The sequence below is a fragment of the Gambusia affinis genome, linkage group LG02 (genome assembly GCF_019740435.1).
Source record: "Gambusia affinis linkage group LG02, SWU_Gaff_1.0, whole genome shotgun sequence".
Lineage (NCBI taxonomy): Eukaryota > Metazoa > Chordata > Actinopteri > Cyprinodontiformes > Poeciliidae > Gambusia > Gambusia affinis.
The window spans coordinates 9,540,708-9,566,830 of record NC_057869.1 but is presented as its reverse complement, the minus strand read 5'-3'; the positions used below and the strand labels follow the sequence as shown (position 1 = coordinate 9,566,830).

The 26,123-nt window shown below is 38.5% G+C and overlaps 2 protein-coding genes across 3 annotated transcripts in view; both read left to right on the top strand.

Annotated features, from left to right (window-relative positions):
* LOC122822814 (insulin-like growth factor 1 receptor) overlaps window positions 1-16,829 on the top strand; it is a 51,666-nt gene extending 34,837 nt beyond the window's left edge. Inside the window, exons 6-21 of the mRNA XM_044101761.1 lie at window positions 1,669-1,877; window positions 2,082-2,208; window positions 2,394-2,629; window positions 3,716-3,883; window positions 3,958-4,159; window positions 5,408-5,712; window positions 5,836-5,969; window positions 6,320-6,479; window positions 6,571-6,667; window positions 7,718-7,788; window positions 7,860-8,089; window positions 8,177-8,284; window positions 8,698-8,860; window positions 10,256-10,385; window positions 10,522-10,656; window positions 11,793-16,829. Of these exons, the coding sequence (XP_043957696.1) occupies window positions 1,669-1,877; window positions 2,082-2,208; window positions 2,394-2,629; window positions 3,716-3,883; window positions 3,958-4,159; window positions 5,408-5,712; window positions 5,836-5,969; window positions 6,320-6,479; window positions 6,571-6,667; window positions 7,718-7,788; window positions 7,860-8,089; window positions 8,177-8,284; window positions 8,698-8,860; window positions 10,256-10,385; window positions 10,522-10,656; window positions 11,793-12,282 (2,965 nt within the window). The 3' untranslated portion in view covers window positions 12,283-16,829. The remainder of the gene's footprint in view (window positions 1-1,668; window positions 1,878-2,081; window positions 2,209-2,393; window positions 2,630-3,715; window positions 3,884-3,957; window positions 4,160-5,407; window positions 5,713-5,835; window positions 5,970-6,319; window positions 6,480-6,570; window positions 6,668-7,717; window positions 7,789-7,859; window positions 8,090-8,176; window positions 8,285-8,697; window positions 8,861-10,255; window positions 10,386-10,521; window positions 10,657-11,792) is intronic.
* Window positions 16,830-17,899: 1,070 nt separating this feature from the next.
* lrrc28 (leucine rich repeat containing 28) lies at window positions 17,900-24,230 on the top strand. Of its 2 annotated transcripts, XR_006372854.1 has the most exons (11): window positions 17,900-18,085; window positions 19,040-19,281; window positions 19,393-19,433; window positions 19,519-19,556; window positions 19,640-19,777; window positions 20,810-21,016; window positions 21,099-21,201; window positions 21,654-21,829; window positions 22,854-23,013; window positions 23,134-23,253; window positions 23,289-24,230. XR_006372854.1 is itself a non-coding variant. In XM_044139584.1 (10 exons), the coding sequence occupies exons 2-10, from the start codon at window positions 19,114-19,116 to the stop codon at window positions 23,201-23,203; spliced, it is 1,101 nt and encodes a 366-aa protein (XP_043995519.1). In that variant the 5' UTR covers window positions 17,900-18,085; window positions 19,040-19,113; the 3' UTR covers window positions 23,204-24,230. The 2 variants fall into 2 exon arrangements, 1 of the variants encoding a protein (XP_043995519.1); XM_044139584.1 differs by having other exon boundaries at window positions 23,134-24,230.
* Window positions 24,231-26,123: the final 1,893 nt, after the last annotated feature.

The window sequence follows — 26,123 nt, the reverse complement described above, 5'->3', positions numbered from 1 at the left end:
TCCTAACACAATTTCTTTCTTTTTGGCTACTGAAAAAGCAAACAGTCACTTGAAAATACAATTTTCATGAAATAAAATAATATTTAGAAATGAGTCATACAGTCTATAATTCTTTTTGGATTCTGACTAGATCTACAATAATTAGTAATTGATTGTTCTTATGATTAATCGCATAAAAAATTGGTACATTCTGCAAATTTTTCATTTAACCATTTATCATATTGGAAATAATTAGTGATGCAAATAACCAAATAATTCAATTCCTTTTTAAAATAAGGAAACAAACTTTTCATTGCCTAAAATGCAACAACATAGTGAATTTGAACTAGGCAAAGTTAAAACTATGCCACTTGAGGAGCATAGTTTTATTTACAAAGAAGTTTTTTTCTTAAATGTTAGATATATATATATATACATATATATTGTTTTGGCTTAGTGATTGCGCTGAATATGTTTTGTGACCCTACTGTAACGCGTCCTTTTTTGAGCCTGTATACTAAAGTTATTTATTAATCTATTACTAAATTGACGATTATTTCAAGTCTATTCATCATGATTAATTGGAATAATCATTTCAGCTCTAATCCTGATTTATATCCTGCACAGCTTGACTGAAATACTGACATTTTTCAGAAGGAAATATAAGAGAGGAACACAAAGCGAAATACAAAACAATCTTTTTGTATCTGATGATGTGGCTGTGGTTTCTCATTTTAAACTCAGGAGAAAACTGGAGAAAATGTGGAGCAATAGTGACATTGCCAAGAACTGGTTGTTCTTTAAAAATTCAAACAATAAGAAAAAAATAGCAACATTAAAGATGTAGTACATGTGACAGCACCGGGCTCGGGAATAGAGAGGCAAGACGGAAGCCTTTAATTACAAATAAAAATATCCAAGCCATTATAAATTGTGAAAAAAATAATTTTAAGGTCTCTCAAATGCTTGTAGATTATATTGTGGTCTGAGTAAATCAAGGTTGAACCTTTTGGCCATGATTCCGTCTAGCAGAAACACAGCAATAGACTTAGAGAAGCATCGTGTTTAAGATACTTTTTCTTAAGCTGGATTTGTCTTTAGCCAGGTTTTCTCTGGTTGACTTGTTTAGTCATCACAGTTTGATCCAAACTCACTCAAATCCTTCACTTCTCTGCCTGTAGGACAGTTTGAAGGCAGAATTTTCACTTGTTCTAACAGTCAACTAACAAGTGCTATGAGTGCGTTATTCACTTTGCATGGTGGCAGTCATACTGTTTTGCCTGATTCCATAGTCTACACAGTCCTTGAATGCAGCATAATCTCCAGCAGTGCCTGGAAAGGTTCTTAAGGTCGTGGTGAGGCCTTCACCCCTCCTTCATCTGTTTGTCTTTTGAGTTCACTGGAGTCTAACTGTCCCAAGGTCCACATTACACTCATTCCTTGATGTTTGGATGTTACCCAGTGATTCATAAATTCCTGTCTGGTTTAATAAAATGACTTACTAGGTGATTTTGTCTGTTTGCAATAAACTTCCAACTTAAAAAAAGGTCTATTTGAAGAGTTAAAAAAAGAAAAGAGGAGAGAGTTTGCTTTCAGTCTGGCATGATTCATTACAAACACAAATTTAGAGTGAAGCACCATGTTACTGACTTGCATTCCCTATCTTGTTTATCTGGTTTGTCCCTCCAGCATGTATGCCTTCTCAGCATTCGACAACCAGCAGCTCCAGTATCTTTGGGACTGGAAGCAGCACAACCTGACCATAAAAGCGGGCAAGCTGTTCTTCCGAGCCAACCCGAAGCTGTGTATGTCCGAGATCCGCAAGATGTGGGAAAAGACGGGCATCCGGGGCCGCTTTGAAGAGAGAGACTTCCGAAACAATGGCGACAGAGCCAGCTGTAAGAGTCTAAACGAACTTCCGTCCAAAAACCACAAACATTTAAATTGCTATGTCCAGTTTGCAAACACCTCCTATGTACTCATTCCCCCTCTGCACCATATGTCAGGGTTTAGAGCGACATACTCTTTGCAAGACTAATTGCAGCTTATTTTAGATTGAAGTGCTTTAGATGAGCTTGCCTTACTATTTGCTGCCCTCCTAGGTGAAAGCACCATCCTGCGGTTTACATCCAACACCACCAGTGACAAGAGGATCAAGCTGACATGGCAGCGCTACCGACCTCCTGATTACAGAGACCTCATCAGCTTTATAGTCTACTACAAGGAGGCGTGAGTTACTCACTGCTGTTTTAATCCAACTTAAAGTACGACTTGGTGGAGGAAAAAAAAAAAGTTGAACAAACCCGCTTTGATTTAGCGCTAGAGTAAATGTTTCATTCTTCTCTGGATATGTTGAATTTCTGCCACTTTGGGCAATTAACCGAAGATTATGAATTGACCGATCCTCTTTGTAGGCCGTTTCAGAACATCACAGAGTTTGAAGGGCAGGATGGTTGCGGTTCCAACAGCTGGAACATGGTAGATGTGGAACTGAGGCCAGATAAGGAAAAGGACCCCGGGGTTCTTCTTTCCGGCCTGAAACCCTGGACGCAATACGCCATCTTTGTTAAAGCTATCACTCTCATGGTGGAAGACAAACACATGCCCGGCGCCAAGAGCAAAGTGGTCTACATCCGCACCAGTCCTGCTGGTAGGAACGATTATTTCATACCTTTTTATACCCAATCATTAGGTTTGCGAGGAATGTATGTCTGTATTTTAAGTCATTTTTTAAAATATGTGTCACTTACAATTGGAGCCAAATTCTTGCCTTAATGAAAGAGATTAATTACAAAATTTGTAAAAAGTAAAAATTGTAATAACTAAAGCATTGGCACTGAAACAATATTTTTGTACTCACTGCCTTCAATTGATCTTCTTTGGTGTCTCAGATGTTTTACTACAGTTTATATATTATATCCTATAATATAGAAACAGCCTGTTTTATTGATCTTGTTGTAACTATTTGATTTGTGAGAAGCTGTATTTCACATTTTTGTTATCTTTAAGCCATATTCATTAAAATATATACACTTTATTATAATATTCTAATTTACTGAGATGCATATTATTTTTGTTATTCCACACTCTTGTATGGCACACCAGTGTAATTGGATACCCTCTTATTTCTTATAGGCTTCATTTCTTTCATTTTCTTTGAGCTATTACTGCCCTCTGGTGACCCCCAGACTGCACTACAACCTTTTTTGAGCCATTTTCATGTCGATTAACACCCACATAGTGTAGTTATGACAATAGGCGGCTAACAGTCCTAATCATATAATTGTGATGCTGTAAAGCCTAGCCTAAAACTGAATCCACCGGGGATTAGATGCAACAGTACAACAAATCATCACAACTCACAGATCAGCCCATTTCTGGTTCTCACCTGAAAAAAAAAAAAAAAACCTCCTGTAGAAGGTAAACAGATATTCTTTTTGCGTGGGATATTTTTTAGAGACATTACAGCTTCTTGTCAGAAACTTATTCAAACACATTTTCGGAGATGAGTGAAGGATCTTTGAAATAAACACAGCTGCATCTCAAAGGCAATGAGCAGCATATTGATTTACAGAACTGTAATTCAATTAGATGAGAGAGAGAACTGCATAAAATAAATCCAGCTGCAGTGTGAAGACATAGTAGTGCAGTGATGTCAGAAAAACACAGCTGCCCTGGCAGCCTGAAGGAGAGCACTTTCCTTACAGTTCCTCAAGTTGTGCTTTTCTTCTTTCAGCGCCCTCCATGCCTCAGGATGTGCGGGCCTACTCTAACTCCTCCACGCAGCTGATGGTCCGCTGGTCGCCCCCTGTCTCACCCAACGGAAATCAGACTTACTACTGGGTGAAGTGGCAGCAACAAGCTGAAGACAAGGAACTTTACCAGCATAACTACTGCTCTAAAGGTAGCTGTTTACCATAAAGCTTTCTGCTCAATGCAACTCGATGGGACACTCATCCTTCTCTCTCCTTCCATCAGAGCTAAAGATCCCAATTAGGATTGCTGCCACTGGAGACAAAGAAGAGGACACAAAGCCCACTAAACCAGATCCTGATGGAGCAGATAAGGGTCCTTGCTGCCCCTGCCCCAAATCGCCAGAAGCCCTGGAGGCTGAAGCTGCCGATGCCTCCTACAGAAAAGTCTTTGAAAACTTCCTACACAACACCATTTTTACACCGAGGTAACCTGCTTATCTTGTGATGTGACTGTAGAGCGGTTTTAACTAGATTTATTTTTTACTGTTCTAGAATAAATTTTTGCTTCTGTCAGAAGCAGGATCCCACTTTGAACCAAAAACATCTGCAACACATTATTGCTCTCGGTCTGCACACACAAACATAAACACGTCTCAGTCCAGTTGATGTAAATTAGCTGTCCGTATGCTTGGCATAAACAGACGGAAGAGTTGGACGTGTCTGCTTCTGAAGATCAACATCAGGTGACTCTGAAGATACATTTTCCTCTTCAGTTCTTCTCAAGCAAACCGTGTTCCAGCTATGGAAATCAGATCATCTTTGGATTTTAGTTTTTTATTTAGTTTTTTTTTTTTTTTTTTTTTTCCTTAGAGAAAAACTAATGAGACTGCAGCTTGAAGTTTTCCCACTACTTCATAAAAAAAAATGCCTGCAACCTTTTTTCATAGGTAATGATAAAAGACAATGATAATTTCTAACCTATTTAACCAAATAACATAAAGCAAACCAGGCTTGCTAGAGATGCAGCAGTCAGAGATTTTTTGGCAGATTTCCAATCACCAATTTTTGTGACGTGAACGACAACTTTACTTCTCGTTTCTGGATTAATTGAAAAGTCATCCACCTTTATGATAAAATGTTTACAATAAAACAACAAAGACTTTCTCCAAATATAACGCCTCTCTGCATCGATCAAAGTTTGAACAATTCAGCAGGTAGTGAGAGTGATCACATAAAAAATAATCTATTCTACTTTCTCTTTTACCAGCAGCTTATGACGCACTACTCCTTTATGTTTGTGCACACAAAATATAAAAATTCAACGCATTACAAGACATATTTTTTCTTTCTGCTTCAGAATGCACTCACAGATAACTAACTTAATACTGGAGAGAAAATCCTCTGGTTTGCTATTATGGTTAAATAATTCATTCATTTGCTATAACTCAGCTTTTATCAGCTGTTCTATTCTATGTTATTAAAGGGGCGGTGTTATGTATTTCCCAGGCAGACAATGCCATTTTATAGCACAATCAGGTCACAAAATTACCTATAAAGCATTTGATATATAAATACTTTATATATTAAATATGACTTGAAAGAAATTTTACTTTGCATCAGTCAGCAACTGACACCTTCAAATTGGTAGTAACACATACCCACTTAAGTAAGTGTCACTCTTGCTGTCAGTAAACGTAAACTGTGCTTTTCTTCTCTATTATTTCCACCTCCAGGCCTCCAGATCGGCGTCGCAGAGATCTTTTTGGCATCGCCAACTCCACCCGTTCGCGCCGCTTCCATCTTTACACCAACAGCACTGCAATCCCCCCCCCTCCGGGTGCTGGGAACAGCAGCGTCCCTGACCCAGAGCCAACCGAACAAGAGTACGAGGTCATGGATGACAAGGTGACCAACAATGAGCTGCAGATAACCGGCCTGGAACCATTTAGAGTTTACCGCATCGACATCCATGCCTGTAACAGGCAGGTTCAGCAGTGCAGCGCGGCCGAGTTCGTCTTCTCCAGGACCAAGCCAGCAGGTCAGAATTGAACGGTTATGAACACCATGACAGTTTCTGACTGGAACTTTTGTACTGGTTTAGTTCTGCCGGAATACTAAGACATGGTAAAATCAAGATTATCCTCTGCATTTCATTCTCCAGAAAAGGCTGATGACATCCCAGGCCCGGTGAGCTGGGAGGGTCATGAGGACTGGGTGTTCCTGCGCTGGCCAGAGCCCAGCCAGCCCAATGGTCTCATCCTCATGTACGAGATCAAATTCAAACTGGCTGCAGAGGTAGGTCAACATCTATGAAGACATCTGGCAATTTAGTTAAACAACTAGTCGCTGTGCATTTATGGTTTATTAAAATTGCAGGTAAAAAAGCATTTATACCCAACTCCAAAATCAATAGAAACATTTTTACCTACATTTCAACTTTTAAACTGTGTTTTTACATCTCCACTCACATTGTTATAGATTATCTTTTATATCTGGTGATGAGTTTCTCTTTTGCCATCATCCTGATCTTTAAGTCACAGGCTGGACTGCTCCATTACATTAATAAAACGTCCTGTCAGCAGAAAAATGTTGGCATTATTATTACTGCTTTAAACTGTGTTTCCATTTCTGTTTGTGTCTGTCAGGCTGAGAAGCATGAGTGTGTTTCTAGACAGCTCTATCGCAGCCAGCAAGGCGTTCGCCTGACCAACCTCAGTCCTGGAAACTACTCGGTCAGGGTGAGAGCCACATCACTGGCTGGCAATGGTTCGTGGACCCCCACCCTGAATCTCTATGTTTCTGAAAGTAAGAAAAACAGTCTTGTTTTTTGTTGCTTTAAAAATAAATACATAAGAGACCTTAACAGCCAGTTTCATCAAAATGTTCATGTCAACAGGTTCTGAAAGCATCTTCGCTATGATCTTTGTTCCCATCTTGACCATCGTCCTAATCTGCTCTTTTGTGTTGGTGCTGGTGGTCTTCAACAGGAAAAGGTGTGTGGATATCAGTTATTTTAGATATGACAAGTCAAAATTAGCTTGTTTTGTCAATGTTTTGCAGTCCTTCCTGGCAAAAAAGAGAAAAAATATTGTAGTTGAGTCAGGCCAGACTGAAGCCAAAGGAATTTCTCCTTTGGCTGCATTTTGTGTTTGTAGCTTTAGGTTTTGTTTTACTTCTGTTTTCAGTAGCCACACATTAAAATGTTTTCTTTGTCAAGAAAAGGCCGATTCATAAATCATATTCATATTCCTGAAAGTTCTGCATGTCACGCTTCTCAGATTTTTCATTGTGTAACAGTTTGGAAACTGTATATCTCTCACAGTTATGCACTACTTTATGTTGATTTAGCGTAAGTCTGTCACAATAAAAAATTTTGCCATACGATTAATTGTCCCAGACATTATTGTGGCAAGTGATATTGTTTTGTGACCATTTTCAAGTAGAATAATATAATAATTGCATAGTAATGCAAGTACACCTCTTCAAAGATCAATAAACATCAACATCTAATGAACATTTAACACTGGGGCTGGAATTTTAAATATAAAAAAAGTAAACAAATAAAATAATTGAAGCATCAAATAAAAATGGATACCGAATTCTTTGTACCTGTAATGGACTGGCGACCTGCCCATTGTGCTGTCTGGAGATGGGCACCAGCACCCTTCACTACCCTAATGGAATAAGCATGTGTGAAAGATGGGTGGATGGACGGATAGAAGGAAATCTTTGTAAACAAAACTGTCCTTCAAATAAAGATGATAGTTGAGAAAAATGCACCAGGCTAAAGACTTTTGTCATTCAGTTTTTGTAGTTTTTTATCACTTCCATTCAATTGGAAATGATCATGGCCGTTTAAATTATTCATGCGATAGGATTGATTTATTACTTATTGCAACAGACCAAATCTAGAGCATAAAATCTCAATACGATACATTAATGTTTGTGATTACAAACTATGAAGGAGATTTTTTAAAGGCATTGTATCTTAGAATAGGAGATAACTTGTGAATTTCTAAAACCAACTCGCTGTTTTCTCCCAGGAACAGCGATCGGCTCGGGAACGGAGTCCTATATGCCTCTGTCAACCCAGAGTACTTCAGCGCAGCAGAAAGTAAGGGAAGTTTGTGTGCTGGATGTCTATCATTGTAGACTTTTGCTAATGGAAAACAATTTTCTTTAAAGTGTATGTCCCAGACGAGTGGGAGGTGGCCCGGGAGAAGATTTCCCTCTGCCGAGAGCTCGGCCAGGGGTCGTTCGGAATGGTATATGAGGGCGTGGCCAAGGGTGTGGTCAAAGATGAGCCGGAGATCCTCGTCGCGGTAAAGACCGTAAACGAGTCAGCCAGCATGAGGGAGCGGATCGAGTTTCTCAATGAAGCTTCTGTTATGAAAGAGTTTAATTGCCATCACGTGGTATGTACAAACAAGATCTTAGGATACTGTAGAGATGTCAGGAAAGTGAGTTTGAAATTGCAACTTGTTTTGGGTTTTTTTGTGCAGGTGCGCCTTCTTGGTGTGGTCTCCCAAGGCCAGCCCACCCTGGTCATTATGGAGCTGATGACGAGAGGAGACCTGAAGAGTTACCTGCGCTCCCTGCGTCCCAAAGAGGTACCACAGCTGCACAGAAATATTGATTCTGTTTAATTCAGAAATAGTGCTACAGGTTGTTTTTATTCAACAAAATCATTCAGTAAAGAGAGAGCCAATCCGCATCAATCACTGAGTGATTTCAGTTTGTATAAACAGCCTGCAGGTAATTTGGTCCAGGCATCTTTACCACAGACTCTGGAAGGATTTGGATTGTCTTAACAGCATTTCTTTATGCAATCCCACATTGCTCCCATAATGTTTCAATAAGAGCTTTGCATGAAACACTTTTATTGTCACGTGGTACTCTCTCAAACTGTTGATATTTTTGAATGTATGTTTCGATTCCTGAATAAGTTACGGACAAGCTGAATTCTGCCATTAAAGATTCTTTTAACCCTTTGACGGATTTGCCGCCTGTTTCTTTTCTGCAGCAACAGGTTTCCAGCCTGTCTCTCCCACCGCTGAAAAAAATGCTTCAGATGGCGGGACAGATCGCGGACGGCATGGCTTACCTCAACGCCAACAAGTTTGTCCATCGAGATCTGGCCGCAAGAAACTGCATGGTGGCTGAAGACTTCACCGTAAAGATCGGAGGTATATCCATGCTCAGGAGTCACAGACACGCTGACTCATGCTTGTTGAATGTAAATAAAATTGTGAGAGATATATTTGAAGTAGGGATGCAAGCTATCGATTAATGACTTAACGGTTAATTGATAAGCGGCCATTTTCTTAAAAACCTCCGTCTCCTCTTGAATCAGGAGGGTTGACTCTTTCCATAACATGAAGGGCAAAATATTCCATAAAATGCTGAATTAAACAAAGTCCTTACATTTTAACGTTTTGCTCCAGCTTTATTGTATACTGACTGAATAAACAACAAATTTTAAATTTATATACACATAACAAAACAGGAACCTCTTAATTGCTGAATTGAAAAATAAAAGATGAGAACTACAATATATGTAAAATACCACTGTGAACAGAGATATTCATGTAGAAGTAATGTGTGTAGTTGTGCTTGAAGAAAAGATAACATTTCGCTCCACGAAGTGGATTAAGTCTCAAAATCAACCGTGCTTACTGACACCATGTTTTTTTTCCCCATAATGTTACAATTTTTCTCTGTTATGCCCTCCAGCTTTCTGTTATATTATCCTCACCTTTATAGCACATCAGTAATTTTTGGTTGAGAAGTCGACGCTGCTTCATCATGCAGCTCAGCTAAATGAGGTGAAACTAAAGGAACTTGCTGTAGAGTGTTTATATTTCTAAGCAGAACCAAATGAAGAGAACGCTCCATCATGCACTAAACTCTGCTTGGACTGTTTTTCCTTCCAGTTCAAGCATGGCCCTGCCGTGTTTGTTATTGTATCTGGCTCCGCTTAATAAGTAGCGCCCTCCTCTGGACACCAGCCAAACAACAACACAGAAAAAATATCTAAGTGGGTGCTATTAATTCATTGATTGGAACTAATTTTAACAGAATAACCATAATCGACAATCATAAGTAAATTAATTGTTTGTATCCCTACTTTGAATATCATCGCCATCAACATGCGCTCATCCACATCCAGTTCTTGCATCTTTTATGTGTCTGAGCTGATGCTTTCAGGTTTATTTATTCTGTGAGAGAACTGTGTGATCTCTTAGTCTGAAAGCAGACTACGTCTAGACCACTGTAGTTATTGTTGCACACTTCAATTTTAAAAGTCTTTGTGGTTTTAAATGTTTGTAAAACTTGCATGGAATCGTCTCCAAAGGATTATGGTTAATTCAATACTATTTCTAGGACTATAATCTGACTAAAGAATGCCTTCTTGTCCTAAATGGAGCCACTCGACAGACAGTAATTACAGCAAGAATGCAAAAGGAAATTTGCTCAATATTTACTCGTTAAAATTGTGTTTTTCTAGCGCCTTAGAATTTTTTAATTGGATGCAATCTTCCTCTTTTTGCTGAAGAGTGTCCTCTTCAATCTCTCTGCAGATTTTGGCATGACCAGAGACATCTATGAGACCGATTACTATCGCAAAGGTGGTAAAGGTCTGCTCCCTGTCCGCTGGATGTCACCCGAGTCTCTGAAGGACGGCGTTTTCACCACCAACTCGGACGTCTGGTAAGCAGGCGCATGCAAACACACATGGAGTCCTCGTTCCCTGCGCACAGTGCTTCAGAAAATATCCTTTTGATTCCGTAATGAAAGACAGACTCACCAGCCTTCACATCCCTTTCTACTGTTTTCCTCTGTGCAGGTCATTCGGGGTTGTTTTGTGGGAGATAGCCACTCTGGCAGAGCAGCCTTACCAGGGTCTGTCCAACGAGCAAGTCCTTCGCTTTGTAATGGAGGGAGGACTGCTGGAGAAACCACAGAACTGTCCAGACATGCTGTAAGACACCACACACCAACCTGCACAATTGTCTATTATGCTCCCATATACTTGTCTCTCTGTTTACCATGTTTCCCTTTACTCTGCCGTCTAATTATAAGTGACTACCAGCATGCAGCAGTGCCGCTTGTGGCCTGTGAGATTTCTAAACAGCGGTGCTCACTGTAGTCTGTTTTACATTGTGCGCTTTGAAGAGTTTGTCTCTAATATAAAACAGGCCAAATATGATTCCACATCAAACAACTTGCAAGCATGACAGACAAATTTGGCCACCAGTGAGAAAATTCCAAAGACACAAAGTCATAAACTTGTTTTCTCCTGCATGAAGCATTTTAGAATAATGGTTGATGTCTTACTATTTAAATGTCAAGTAGTTTGGTGACTTTGCAACTGATTTTGACAAAAACGTCCTCCTAGGTTGGATAAAAAAACAGAATAAATCAGTTGTAAACAAATAAATCAGTTCTTATATTTATTGAATTCTCATAACTTTTCTGTGATGCATATGAGAATTCTGACACAAAGAAATGATGAGGAATGTTAAGAATCTTTTGATGTTATACTTTGATATAAGTTTTTCCAAAAAGCAAATACTTCATCTTTTATCACATCGGCATCAAATTATAATCAGCTGCAGAACTTTGAAACAAATTGAGCACATGAATGTTTCTATTTTGAAGAAAGACAGAACAGACTGAGCTGCTCATGATAGAACAAGAAAACTCTTTCAAAACTTTTTTCTCATTAACTCAACCTTGGCCTTGTAATTTTAAGATGTTCTTCTGGTAAAATTAAATTTTTATTCTATCTTTATTATGACTGTATTTTCGTAGTTAGGCAAAAATTCTTGAAACGGGGCCTTAGTCATCCATTGTACAACTCCGAGAAGAGATGGCGGATGTTTTGAAAGTTTTTTTTCTGTCATTTGTAAATTAGTTTTTAGAACATAGTGAGGAGAGAAAAGTGATTAAATCAGAAATCAAATCTGGTATGAAAAAATTTGAGATTTAGTTATAAGGTCATATAGCCCGGCTGTAGCTTCCTGTAACAAAGCAAAGCTTTTCTCTACCGAGAAATTACTTCAGAATCATATGTTGCTTATAATTATGTCATAACCAATATTCCTTTGCGTGCAGATTCGAACTGATGCGTATGTGTTGGCAATACAACCCTAAAATGCGTCCCTCCTTCGTTGAGATCATCAGCAGCATGAAGGATGAGCTGGACCCGTCTTTCAAAGAGGTTAGTTTCTACTACAGTGCCGACAACAAGCCCGCTGAAGCTCCACAGCTCCACCTGGATAAACTGGACCACTCCATGGATGTTCCCCTGGAACCCTCTTCTTCTTCGCAGCAGCAGCAGAACCCCCCGTCTCCAAGCTCAGAGGGGGCGCCTGCCCCGTCACAACCACCCAGCTCCCCGTCGTCTCCCTGCACATCGAGCGCAGTCATGGACAAGCAGCCTTCGAGCCAGCAGGCGGCCAACGGACTCTCTGGGACTGGCCTTCCCACGAGCTCGGGACCCACAGTGCGGCCAAACCTGGACGAACTGCCGCCGTACGCACACATGAACGGAGGACGCAAAAACGAGCGCGCCATGCCTCTCCCACAGTCATCTGCCTGCTGATTGGGCAGAAACACGAACACCGTTCACCCACGGACCCGAAGAACCACGTCTGACTGGGTGGTTTTCTTCTTTCTTTTTTTTTTTCTTTTTGAACCACAGTGAAACCTTCTCAACAGGATATGGATGTGGATATTTTGAGACTTGCGTAAAGATGGAAAAAACTTTCAGAGAGTTAATGTCCTGCTGTATGGCCGCACACTTTTCTTTTTTTTTTTCTACTTTAATTAATCTAGTATGAGTTTCTACCAGCTGGCTGTTATTTGTGACACCGCTCCTGCTGCTGAGTGGAAAGACCAAAAAGAAAAAAAAAAAAGAAAAAAAAAATCTTCAGTAAAATAAGAAATCCTAAAAAAATATATATATTTTGAGGTGAGCTATTTCACTCTCTCTGTGGCTAAACTTATTTTATAAATTGTTATTTGTTACTATTTTATGTTTCTGAATGAGGAAACAAAACATGTAGGCCTTTATGATTAATCAGCATAGGTTTATGTGTGCTTTTGAGCGGGCATTATGGTGGAAACATTAAGCATATCTAAAGATTAACAAGCTCTTGAACGAGGTTGCCAGTCGCTCGTTTCTGAATCCGGCTGCTCTGAGGGTCGAACGTCCGCATAATGCCGGTTCAAAAGCCACTCCGCTGAAACAAACAATTGGAGAACAGTCAGCTCTGCCAAATCTGTTGCCAAACTCTTCTGCTTTCACATTTTCTTATCCTGTTGCTCCTCAAGATGCAGTCGTGAAAATGGAAGGAGAAAACAAACAAAAGCACTTTGATCTTCCACCACATCGTTCATTTAGAGGCCAGACGGACGTCAACTTTCCTCAACCGTCCTGCTCGTTTTTTCTAGTGCTGACTGTGATCTGGAAAGAGTTTCTCCACTCCGTCAGATCCCTGCGTAGACTTCACTCCCGTCAGTTTACCTGAAATAGAGCCAGCTGCCACAAAGTGCTGTTACGCTGGGGTTTAGCAGTGAATCGCGTAGCAAAATATATACGATAAAACGCACGCAAAAAAGGAAAGGACTGCAGAGGAAGAGCAGTCAAGAAGAGAACATGAACGCCAGATCTGTACATCTGAGTTTTCCCCAAGGTCAGAGGCATCCTTGTTGTACACAAACAGGTATTTTTTTACACTTGTAAATACTTGCCAACATTTACATCTCTACATGTGCAGAGCATTTATGTACATACCAGTTGTTTTTTCACTTTTCTAACTTTTATACAGTCAGAAACTTTCATCATGTACAGAAAGAAGCTGCTATTCGTTGTTTCTCTTGTGAGATTTATAGATAGAGATATATCTATACCTATATATAGATATATCTTTCTATATATAGATCTATATATAGATCTATTTCTATATAGATATATCTATATATACATATATATAGATATATCTATGTATAAAAAAAAACTTCTTCAGGTTGGTTTTCAGCTCGGAACATTTTCACTCCAGTTTCTTTTGTTTATGCTTCTCATTGTTTTATTGTTTATGAACAGATTTTGTTTCTGTAATTGAATAAGAGGTACAATAACTTGCCTTGCATTAAAGACCCGTATCTTCCTCGCATCCCTCTAGAGGGCATCCATGTTCTCTTGTGCTTTTATCATCAGATTCACAAGCCTGGTGTCCCAAATAAAATCTCAGGTGAAAGAGAAAAGCTAAATCCTTTTCTGCTCCCCCTTTTTTTTCTTTATTTTCCTTTTTTGTGCTGCTGTTCGCCAGAGACATTCTACTTTGTGTTTGTTGTTCTATGTCAAATTGTTTTATCTGTATGAAAGCAAAGTTTATCACCACAATCAGTAACAAGACGTTTCTTGGTCTCAGTCTTGTGGTTTGTCCTTGCCCAAGTTGTATGCAACCAAAATACTGACAAAAAGTAGGAAAACCATCAAAAGTTTTAGAATATAGTAAAATATTGTGAGTAAAGTTATCTGAATTTGGCAAAAAAAAAAAAAAAGTCTTTTTGGAGGGATGTATTCAGACTCTCTTCAAGTAGGCACATTTATAATTTGAGTTTTCTTCCGCGGAAAGTAACTGCGTTCTGTTTCATCAAGCAGCATTAATTCAGACTATCTTAGACTTTTATCAGAACTAGCTTTTACCAAACTAAGGCTTGCTGAACATCCTTAAAACACATGGATATGTATTCTAGATCAGCAAAAAAACAATTACATTTCTAGACTTTTGTCCAGCCCCCTATCTTGTAGTTTCTAGTTTTTCATCTTTGGGGGGTAATCTATGAAATTAATTGAGTTTTAATACATTCCTGTGCACATCATTTAGGCTTTTCATGTCACTGAAGCAGCTGCACTTGAGTGTATGCATATATCAAACATCTTTAATTCTGAAATGTAAATTTACAGGAACCTTAGACATACATTGGACTTCTTCTGATATAAAAATAGCAATATTGTGTTAATTTCAGCAGTGGCTAAATTGCAGCCAGCAAGGAATAACTTACAAACCAAATGTAAGCAGTTGAAGCACCTTGTAAATTTGTCCTGTTGTGGTAAAAGTTGCTCACATATTAATACAAAATGAATATTTCATCTTATTTTAAAAGCAAGAGATTTAATATTAAGAGCATTTTTCTTTTCCTGGAGCTAATTGAGCTAACTGAGTAGCTTTTTTAGCCCTGTCTACATACAAAGATTAACTTTAGTTCACTGTGTTTAAACATGTGAAACAGTTCAATTATTATTTAGTGTTTCACAGTGAAACAATTGTTTTCTTGATAGGTTTTCTCTGCGTTCTCTGGTTTGTCAGACGTTATAAGGAAGCTAGAAAATGATGTGACGGATAGAGAGCAGATAAACAGAATGTGCACCAAACAATAACATTTGCTAGTAAAAGTGGAAACTTTGTGTTACCCCTTACATCTTTTTTTGTTTCCTACACATTTCAAAGGATGTAAAGTAAATTTTTGGTTTGCCATTTTCTGATAACTTCCTTCTACTTTTTGTCAGTGTTTCAGTAAAGTTCATTTACGGCCTCTTGAAAGCAAAAAACCCTTTCTTTGTATTTCTTTGTTACATTTCAACTGGATCATTTCACTTGCCTCTTGATCAAAAGCTTTTTTGAAATATGTGGGCATCCATGTGTTGAAGTAGCTTCTGTTCTTTCTTTTTCAATATTTTGTAAACGTTTGATGTGCTTGTTGAAGATTTGTGTGACTTAATAGGACTGAATATACCTGCAGCATTCAGTTTTCCGTTGAAATACTTCAATAACACGAAGATATTGTGACCTTAAAGGACTGATGAGAGAAATACACTATGAATCCCTTTTGTTGGAGAAAATAAAATATTTTCTTCATGTTTGAGCATCAATAATAAAATGTTGACCTATCTTAATCGAGGACCACATGGAATAGTCTCAAAGTGACATTGTAGTTCAATTCCCAGATGTTTCTGCTATTTATTTTATTTTTTTGTGAAGTGGTAATCACTGTACAAATCTCCCCTTGAGTTTTTTTTTTCCCCCATTTTTGTTTTGATCTCATATTTTTTATGTTCTTTTGATATTCTGGGAGAAGGCTTTGTTATTACTTCCTTCAACCATCCATCTACCTCACTTTTTGTTTTGTCCAATCTATTTACTTGTATAAAACACAAAATATGTCATCTCAGCTGTTTGATCTCACTGGGTGCTGTGTAAAGGTCAAATTCAAACCACAAACCAAACCATTGTGGAAGCAGGCTAGGGGCTCGGACACATCAAACATTCTTTATGCTACTACTAGAGAACTTGATCTTTTTATATGGAGATGCTGAACAAATATATATATATTTTCTTTATTGGGGTAGCTTCAGTTGGCTAATGGACTCTTTTGGGGGTCTGTATTTGCTGATTCAAGTTAAACCTAGTGGAATGCAACATGAGGTATGAGATGGTTTCACTGGACCATTTCCCTCTTTGACACTACATTGTCTTTCATTTGTTACATATAATATTCCTGAGTTGTAACTTCTTTCTGCCCAGCAGCTGTTCCCTCCATGATTTGATGTCTGTAAACTGAAAAAAATGTCTCTATGAGAAAGCACTTTCTCTAAAAGCAGACCTGTGCTATATTTTATCAAGCTTCTTGTTCTATCCTTTCTCAGCCAGTCTTGCTAAGAAATACTAATCAATTTCTGAAATCAGGTTTGTTTGTGGTCTGATTTTTGCCAGATTTTTTATTTTTTTTCTTCTTTTTACCACTGGAACACCTCAGAGGTTACATAAAAACAATAAAGTTTTTGTTTCTTTTCCCAACTCATCCCTCACTTTTTTATATATATGTTACATTGACAGTTTGTTACATTTATTTTAAAATATGTAAGTTATTGATAGCCTTCCAAGTCCTGGATTTCTGTTAAACCGATTGTTTGGACTGATGTTTCATTTTGGTTTTTCTTTTGTACATGCTGTTGTAAGATTTTTTTTCTTATCAATATATTACTGGGATAAAATGATTGGCTGAAGGAAAAGAGAATGTCTATTTCCTCGTTCTTTTTTTTTCTACACAAAATTTAAGATAAATAAAAAAATGTATGCAATTTGTGTGGCATGTCTTCATTTGATCCTGTTTGAACTATTTTACATTAAAAGGAAAACATCTGACCATGTTAGTCCTTTTGGGTAACATTTATAACCAAATTTAGGATTTTCTTAATTGAAGCACCTCTGTGACAAACCAATATTGACAGGAAAATGTATATTGAAGGAAAAACAAAATTATCACATATTTTACCTTTTGTGATAAACGGTAGACCTGTTCAGGATACCCAGTAATTGCTGGAAGTAGACACCAGCCTCCTTACAATAAATATGGCAGATGGATGGATGCGTTAGCATACTACATGGGAAAATCCATCGGCAGGAAAAATATTGGTTTTAAACTCCATAAACCTGGTATCAGGAAAACATCCTCACATACTGGAATGAATGGCCTCATATGTTAGACCATAGACAAAATGCCCTTGAACTCACTATTGCCATGGTGAATACCCAGTGGTTGCAGCATCACATACTGTGAAGATGCTTTTCTCCATCATGAACAGCGAAGCAGATCAGAGCTGATAAGAAGGATAAAGCTTTAAGGCTTCAAAAAGTGCAAGTGTTCATCTTACAAAAGGAACATAAAATAGTTTAGATCCAAGTAAATTCTTGTCTAGAAAGCCCTGGTCAAAGTCGGTACATAGTGTTGTGGAAAAGATTTATTTCCAAGCAGATGTTAACTTATAATAATTTTCCCACCACAATACATTAAATTTTTTTTAAAATTGGCTAGATATAAAAATTGATATTCACATATGCTCTCTGTCCGATCTGACTGAGCTTAGGCTGCTTGTCAAAGAGAAATGGACAATAGTTTCAGCCTTTAGATGTGAATAGTGGAGTAAGGCCCATCACAAAGGCAGCATTAATTGCAAATGTTGACTTAATGGGGTTGAACATAGATGCGTACCACACTACTTTGTATTGGTCTATTACTTAAAATCCCGATAGGCTAAGTTGAGGTTTTTGGTTGTAAAGTGGTAATATACCTTGCCGCTTTACAACCACTATTCGTAGTGCAGTTCGGTTACTTACCGGTTGGGGGCAGCAAAACCCCACCGGTGCCATCTCGGCCTTGAAATGAAAAAGAGAAGAATCTGTGCGGTGACGCAGGCTTGTTTACGACAGATCATTGTTGCTAACCTGGAGCTTCTTGTTTGGATGTTTAGCTCTTCTAGGGCTCACAGGTTTCTTCCGTGAGATGACGAGACGATGTAGGCCAGTCTCAGTGTCTTGCAAAGGTTTCCTGTTACTAAGGTAAATTATTTTTGTTTTAAACTTTGTGTTCTGCTAGTAACCAATTAGCAAAGTGGCTATTGCAGGTCACAGATCTGACTTGTTTGTGCTAAAAAAGAACAACAGGCAGGTCCTACATGCATCATTTACCTTTTGTTGCTCTTTTTAACCTTATAGATACTGGTGGCTCTTACTCAAAACGACTACAAACATAAAATACTATCTGCATGCAGCTGTCGTTTTGTTTTTTTTAGTCTCTCTTGCAGGGGTGTCAAACTCCACTCTGCAAGTGCCACTATCCTATAGTTTTTAGATGTGCCACAGGTACAAAACACTGGAATAAAATCGCTTAATTACCCACTTCTTGTGTAGAGGTCTGCTAATGACCTAATAATTCTATACCGGTGTGGTGCAGCAGAGGCACATCTAAAAGTTGCAGGGCAGTGGCCCTCCAGTACTGGAATTTGACACCTGTGACTGAAAGGGTCTCACAAGAGTAATGTGCACGTGCCTCTCAGCGAATTTGAGTAGCATCTAAAATTGCTTTTATTTCAGCATTTAATTTCAAAATAAAAATCATATTTTTATTTGAATTTGTTGCACAGATAGTTGGATTTTAAGCTGAGTTGCTTTTTGTGTTGATATAATGTGAAAACTGAACCTATTTTTCCTATTTTGTTACACTTAATGTTTAATATTATCAGACACACCTACCTAAAAATTGTTTTTTGTTTATACTAGTCCAGAAAATATTTTACTTAAAGTTTCATCGTGGATTGCTGGAATCCCGAAGCCTTATAAATTACTCTACAACTTCTTCCAGGCCGATTAGATCAGGACATAGTGTGCTGTATTTATATAATATTATATAATTAATCAGCATTTTGTATGGGTTTCACATTTTGAGCACTAGATTAACTTGTTGAAGAGATTCTAGTTGATTGAGATGAACCTGTCATGTTTGTTGACTTTCAGGAAACAGTGATGCCATAGGAGATTCAGGCATTCCCAAGTGTCCTTCATCCAGGAGGGGAGAGCTTTCCGGAGAAATGGCAACTGAACTCCACGAGACTATATTCATGGCCAAGCAGGAGCGTCACAAAAACCTGTTCCTGAACTACAAAAACCTGAACATTTTTCCTGTAGAGCTGCTAAAAGATGAAGGACTACAGTTTCTGGAGAGATTGTACATGAAGAGAAACTCACTGACTACACTGGTATCCTCACAGCACCATCATTTGTGATTTTTAAAAAAGTACTCATTAATGACTGATGTTTTGTTTCTGTGAGACCACTTATAATTTCTCCTTTTTTTCTGTTTTTATCAGCCTGATAATCTTGCTCAGAAGCTCCCAAATCTTATAGAATTGTAAGTACTCAAATTGCTCAGATATCTTTATATTTTTGTTGAAATTGAATATTTAATTTAAATCAAATTTTTTATTTGATTCAAGGTACCTGCACTCAAACAACATCGTCATTATTCCTGAAGGTAGGACTGCAGTATGACCTTGAAATTGTGCCATTATTTCAAAGAAATTTGATGTAACCACGAACTAATCTTTTGATTTCCAGCTATTGGAAACCTGGCACGACTGCAGTCACTGGACCTGAGCAATAATGCCCTCCAGATGCTCTGCCCAGAGATTGGGCGACTGAGGTCTCTGCGACACCTGAGACTGTCCAATAATCAACTCAAATGCCTTCCACCAGGTAACTATTATTCCAGTTTTAAATTTACAAACAAAATATTAATTTAAAATACAATATTCTTTTATTAACCTAGCTAAAAATGTAGGGGAATTTCATGGTCTGAATGTTTTTACTACAAAAATAGAAAGTAGTGAGAGCAACATTGTCTAACAGTAGGTGTATTTGTTGTGCCATTCTGTGTTTTATTCTTCCCATTCTTCCCAGTCAAACTCCTACAGAAAAGATTAGGAATGTTCTGTTTCAGGCTGATTACTTTTTTTGTTTTTATATAGAGAGGTAAAGACTGGAAGAAGTTGGACTTGGAGAATGTTTTTAATCCACTCTTTATTCAAGAACTGTTTGTAAATGATATCAGGATACTTTACTGTTGTACAAATTCATCATAGCACTCACCTTTTTTTTGACCATTTAGTTAGAATTTGTTTCAACCAATCAGAAGAATTCCTAAGAAAAAAAACTTTGAACCAGTTTTCTCTTGTCCAACTTTGAACTTCCTGTAGGATTAAGTTGGGTCTTGATGTTTTTGTTTAGACATTCATGGCCTTTTTGCTGCCATTCTTGGTATGATTCTGTAAGGTTCTGCTTCACCTTGTATTCATGTGCATTCACACTCTCCTTCTGCCAATGTTGAGAAAACTGTGCATAGGTGACAACCCACTTATTTAACACACTTATCATGGGAAGTCTAAAGTATTAATTTGTGTAAGTTCAAAACTTTTGGGCACATCTGTGCTGTTGAATGCCATGTGCTTGTCTACCACCTGGGTGTAAATCCTCAATTTGCCAGCAGATGGCGTCTGAGCTCTTCAACTAAACTGTAGAATGAAGTTGTCCACCACCCATAAGCTTATGTTTTGTCATAATGTTAATCTTCAGCAGTTATTGTACACTTTCACGTATTACATATGGCTATTTTTGGCCTCAAGAGATTTTTAGTGTAGTCCTTTGTTTTAAATTTTAAAGTCCCTAATAACCACTCTGTTCTCCTAATATTAATGCTTCCTCAGCTAATATTTGTTATTTTTCCCTTAGAGATTGGTGATCTGCAGGACCTAGAGACCCTCGACTTGGCTATGAACCAGCTGATGTCTCTTCCAGACCGCCTGCACCGCTGCCTCTCCCTGCAGAACCTCACAGTGGACCACAACCTTCTGAGTCATGTTCCCCGCCAGCTCTGCTGGCTGCACCGCCTCAACCAGCTCTCCATGGCGGCCAATCACCTAACCTTCCTACCACTCGGTCAGTATGGTGCCATGTCTGCGATCGACTGCAGTGATCTGGACCTGAGCGTTGCTTCGTTAATCGTCTGCCTGTTTTATAGATCTGGGCAGATCCCGAGAGCTGCAGTTTGTGTTTGTAGATAATAACGTGGATCTGAAAGGCCTTCCCTCCTACCTGTACAACAAGGTCATCGGCTGCAGCGGGTAACATCCTCAACACTGACAGCAGTTATTTCAGAAGAGTATTTCAACTGGGTGTAGTTGGCTTACTTGGATAACTGTTAAAATCACTAAGCTGAAGTGAAATAACAAAAAAACTCTGGCATTAGAGCAATTTTGATGCATGTGAGATGGTTTAGTGTGACACCATCAGCCAACAAGCAAAACTATCAATGAGTGCCTGTGGAGAAATTGAGTTTTCACTTCAGTGCAGCCTTTATCTGAAGAGAAAAAAAGATCTACACAAATTGGTCAACATCTTTCTCTCATATGTCAAAGAATAAACTTCTAAGCCAATGATGTTACAAACACAGACTCTGCCAAAAATGTGCAGAGTCTGCACTTTTTGGGATAATGTAATGGTAATTATCACTTCAAACTCCACTTCAAACTCCCTGCTCACTCAGGTAACAACTTTACCTGTGGTGTGTGTTCAGGTGTGGCTTATCATCTCAGGCTCTGGAGGGGGGCAGCATGGGTGAAGTACTGACTGAGGCCCTGGTGGGGCTGCCGGCTGAAGTGAAGGTGATTGGTTCACAGACGGATAATGTGGTTCCGCTGGAAGAGTTGGCTATGAGGACTATGCATCGCATCTACCATCACCGCCCAGCAGGTGGGGGCAGGCTGTAACTAGCCTATATGGTTTCTGCAGCCTCTGAAAAATCACAGTTTTTTTTGGTCATTTCAGTTTAAAAAAAATGCCTTAAATATGTTCAGATTTTCTGTCTGTCCTCAGTTTTATTTAGTTACTCCTCAATTTTCTAAATGTGTTTATTTTTCCATTAACCTTCTTGCTGTCCTTTTGGAAGGCGTTTAATTGCCTAACATTCAGTCTTTTCTACAAATCCATGAAAGCAGTTTCATCATAAAGGTGACTCATTGCTGTTCAGGGAATTGAAATGAAAAACTTCTTGTCTCCATAATCAGCTCCTGTTTAAGCAGATCTGTGTAGTAAAAATAATTTTATTAGTTAAATGTGTTGTCAGTAATGTTCTCATGTAGGATTACTATTTTAACATGCTTTAAATTTAGGTTGTTGAGTGCGTCTTGCTGAAGTATTTGTTTTCTCTTGATTTTTTTTTCTCATTTTGCCCCATTGCAACTAGAGCCTTCAATATATTTTATTGAGAATTTTTTCATAATAGACCCAAGTGAAGTACTGCATGGTTGTGAAGTGGAAGAAAATCTGTGTGACTGCAGCTCCTTCAGAGTTACCATGAACCTCTTGGCTGCTTCAATGATTGATGTGCGCCTTTCGCACCTTGTCACCTTGTACAAATTCACTGCACACTTTTCAGATTTTTATGTGTAAAAAAGGTTGTTGTTTTTTTTCCTTCCACGTCATAATGAAGTGCTATTTTGTATGGGTCACTCACGAATCCCCATCAAAAATATATATTAAAATAAAGCTTTTAAGTCAGATTTGTAAAAGTGCTGGGCAGCAGCAGCATGACATAAAATAACATATAAATCACAGGAAAATAAACCAAATTTCAATACATTAAAGTGGAGAAACATTATCTTAAAATATTTATACAAGTGTTCAGGCTATTGATCCCCAGCTAGACAAATTTGTTTATAAATAAAATAATTGACTGTCTGTTACCTCGTTTTAATCTGTCCCATGTTGTATTCAGGCCTGAACTTGCTGCCTTCCATCATCCTCCCAAAGAGCCTGCTGGACCTGCTGCAGTTCCCTCTGGGTCACTGTCACCGTTGCAGCCAAGCCATGTTCACCATCATCTATCCCAAGCTTTTCCCTCTGCGTGACACGGCGCTGGCCGGAGTCCACCGCAGGTCAGAACAAACGTCCCCTTCTTTCGTTTTCTGTCCCGGTACTGTCCCCATCTCATCTGCAGGATAAATGTTTTTAGTTAAACTTGCTTCTTGTCTGCATTTCTGCCCCTTCCTCTGCAGAACAACTGTGAGTTTTGTGGCCTACTGCTGCTCTAGTCGCTGCCTCCGGACCTTTGATCTGCAGGGGTGACATCACTTCCCTTCTTTGCGATCTGTCTGTGCTCATGGAGGTGACAGATGATATCCTGTCATTTGTGACAAGGCGCTGAGCATCAGAGGCGTCCTGTGCAGGAACTCTGTTCATCATTACGTCAAAAAGAACCACACAGAAACTCTTGCCTTGTGACCGACAGACATACTGCTCCTCGGTTTACACTACACCTCTTTGAACAAAGACTCAAACCGCTCATGATGTTCTTTTATCTAACCACAGAGATATATATATTCTTGTGTGTCTGTGGTTGAGGAGGGATCAGTGTGCTCCATCACTAGGATCAGAAGTAACTACAACACCCCCCCACTCACATCGAAGCACTTTTTAGAGCAAACACTTGGATTTTTGTGAAAGTTTTGAGTCATTTTTCACAGAGTTTCCTATAGCAGGCACATTTATTTCTTTATGAAGTATAACCAAATGCTGTGTGTTCTCAAGAATATTTGAATGTTATTTAAATTTATGTTTGATGTGTAATTTTAAAAGGCTTTGTTCAGTTACCCAGCAGAAGGCAAGTACTCAGGTCTTTGTGCAGAAGTCGTGTATCCAGTTACAAGGTGCAATGTTACATTCATACTCAAAATTAGTGTCCAAAAAAACAAAAATGCCAGTTGAAGTTACAAGACCAAACTGTTCCCTTTAAAAAAATTTTTTCCCTTCCCACTAGTTCTTCATTTGTTGCACAAGTTGCAGAATTTCTTATGGCTTTATTTGTTGCATCAAGTTTTTAAAAGTTATCATCTTGTAAACAGTCTCCTTCCACCATGTAAAACATTAAGAAATCTCATTTTGACAAAACTTACATGAACCAGAAAGCTAACACAAAATACAAAAAAAAATAAAAAATTAAATAAAAAATGAAATGCTAGTTATTTCTACTCCACACCATTTTAAATTCAGTTTTTGGTGAAAACTGCGTAACTGTCTGGCTGCACTGACGCTTGGATGTTGTGAAGTTCATATTTGTTGTTTGTTTTGGCAGTAAATGTTGTCTGATCTTTGACTTTGAGTGAATTTGACTCCATTATTTGATCTGAGGTGAGAATTTACATTTCAGCATCGTAGAGAAGCTTGATTCTTTCCATGTCTTCCTGCTTAGTTTGAGCAAACGCTCAAGAGGTAGACGCACAGTAGCTCTAATTACACGAAAGCTACATGTATTTATTCATAGTGGCCTAATATGTATGCACACCACACTTCCCAAGAATGAAGTACACACAGGCTCATGGTTGTAATGTGAAAAATTCAAGAGGCATGCTTAGTTTCACATGGTGCTGCAGCAGCAGGTTTGAAGCCAACGACAGTGTCTAAGCTGCAGATCTGGCTAACACTTGGAGTCCTGTACAGTTGTTTGTGTCAGTGGGTCAGGAGTGGAAAGCTGATTGTCTTCTTATCAATTAGGATAAAATCCCAAAAGAGATTGTTTAAAAAAAAAAAAACATCCAAGGACGGTCAGATCCAGGATAACCAGGGAAGCTTTTCTTAATATTAAAATAATTCCTTATTTTTGACACAAAAAATATTTCCAAGTCAGTGGGCTCTGCTGCTCCTTACATGGCAAACCCTCCAAAAACGCAACAGCATATGTTGCTGTGAAGCTAGAAGCAGTGCCTCCATCACCTGAAACAAAGGTGTGTTCAGACAAATGACTCTCTGGTCTGTAGTCAGACTCTCTGACCTCCCTCGCCACGTCTCGGCTGGTTGCACATTTGCATTAACACACAGTCACCCTGCATTCTTGTGTGAGACTTCAGGGAATACACAACCTGCTGGCAATGTACCCAAATCAGAGTAACATATGGTATGTTATTTCCATAATAAACACGCAGACTGGTCATTCAGCAAGGAGAAAGAAAATCATCTAAAGCTGCAAATAATTTTAACAACTTGAACATTCATCCCAGGTTAGAAAGTTGGTTGATCCCATGCTGGTTAGTCTTCCAAATGGTAAAACTAATTCTTCAAGCTCTTTCCATTTATCTGGTGAAGGTAAAATCCACAAACTAAATCTTTTCTGATCATTTCCCTTGCTCTCTTTACCTAATTTCTCCAGCACAGAGAAATGCAACCTGTGGCTCTGTTGCCACAAGTGTTTCTCTGGACCTTCCACAATAGCTATTAGAATTTCTGGTACTAAATATTATAGGTAAAATTCATTATTTTTGGGGGTAAAAGTAATAAATGTGTAAATAAATTGGGGTTCCTTATAGACTAGCAACCAAATTCCTGCTGAATCATGTAAAGATTTGTGGCTCTAAACATTTTCTTTTTTTTTTTTTTTTTATTCTGGGAAAAAATGGCTCTTTGGATTGTAAAGGTTGCAGACCCCTGATCTAGCTGGAGAAGAAATTTGGTGTAATTGTATTTTTGTTTTGCTTTGGAACAAAATGTGCAGTGTTTAGTGCATATCTGTACATAGAAACAAAGTAGAAATACTGACCTAAACATAATGATCCTAAAACATATTTTTTATAAATGCTGTATGTGGACAATTAGTCTTTAGCTGTTTTGGAGTGTGTTTATAAGTTAGTCCTCTATCTGGCACACCAAAAGTTAGTTTTAGCTTAAAGATTGCTTTTATTGTCAGTGTGTGCACCGTGCTGTGCATGAATGTGCCCAGGAGCCAAGGACACAAATCACTCTTCATTTAATCAATGACAATTAAGTGAGATTCATCGTACTCATCACTTGGGAGGGTTCTCTTTTAATGGGTTTCTTCATGGGGCCGTTAACTTCAAGAAGACAAGGCTAATCCATCATGGGCGAAAAAACAGATTGGCTCAACTAGCTGGATCTTCTGAGGAGGACAGTGATGGTGACAGAGGTAAGTGGAGGGATGGTGGGGTGGAGGAATGTCCTGCAGCAGTGATGAAAACACATTGTTTAAAGTCATCAC

Coding starts and splice junctions, on each gene's coding strand:
- lrrc28 (XM_044139584.1), top strand. CDS start 19,114: ATGGCAACTGAACTCCACGAGACTATATTCATGGCCAAGCAGGAGCGT. Junction 19,778..20,809: donor ACTCAAATGCCTTCCACCAG/GTAACTATTATT, acceptor TTTTTCCCTTAG/AGATTGGTGATCTGCAGGAC. Junction 21,830..22,853: donor CTACCATCACCGCCCAGCAG/GTGGGGGCAGGC, acceptor TGTTGTATTCAG/GCCTGAACTTGCTGCCTTCC.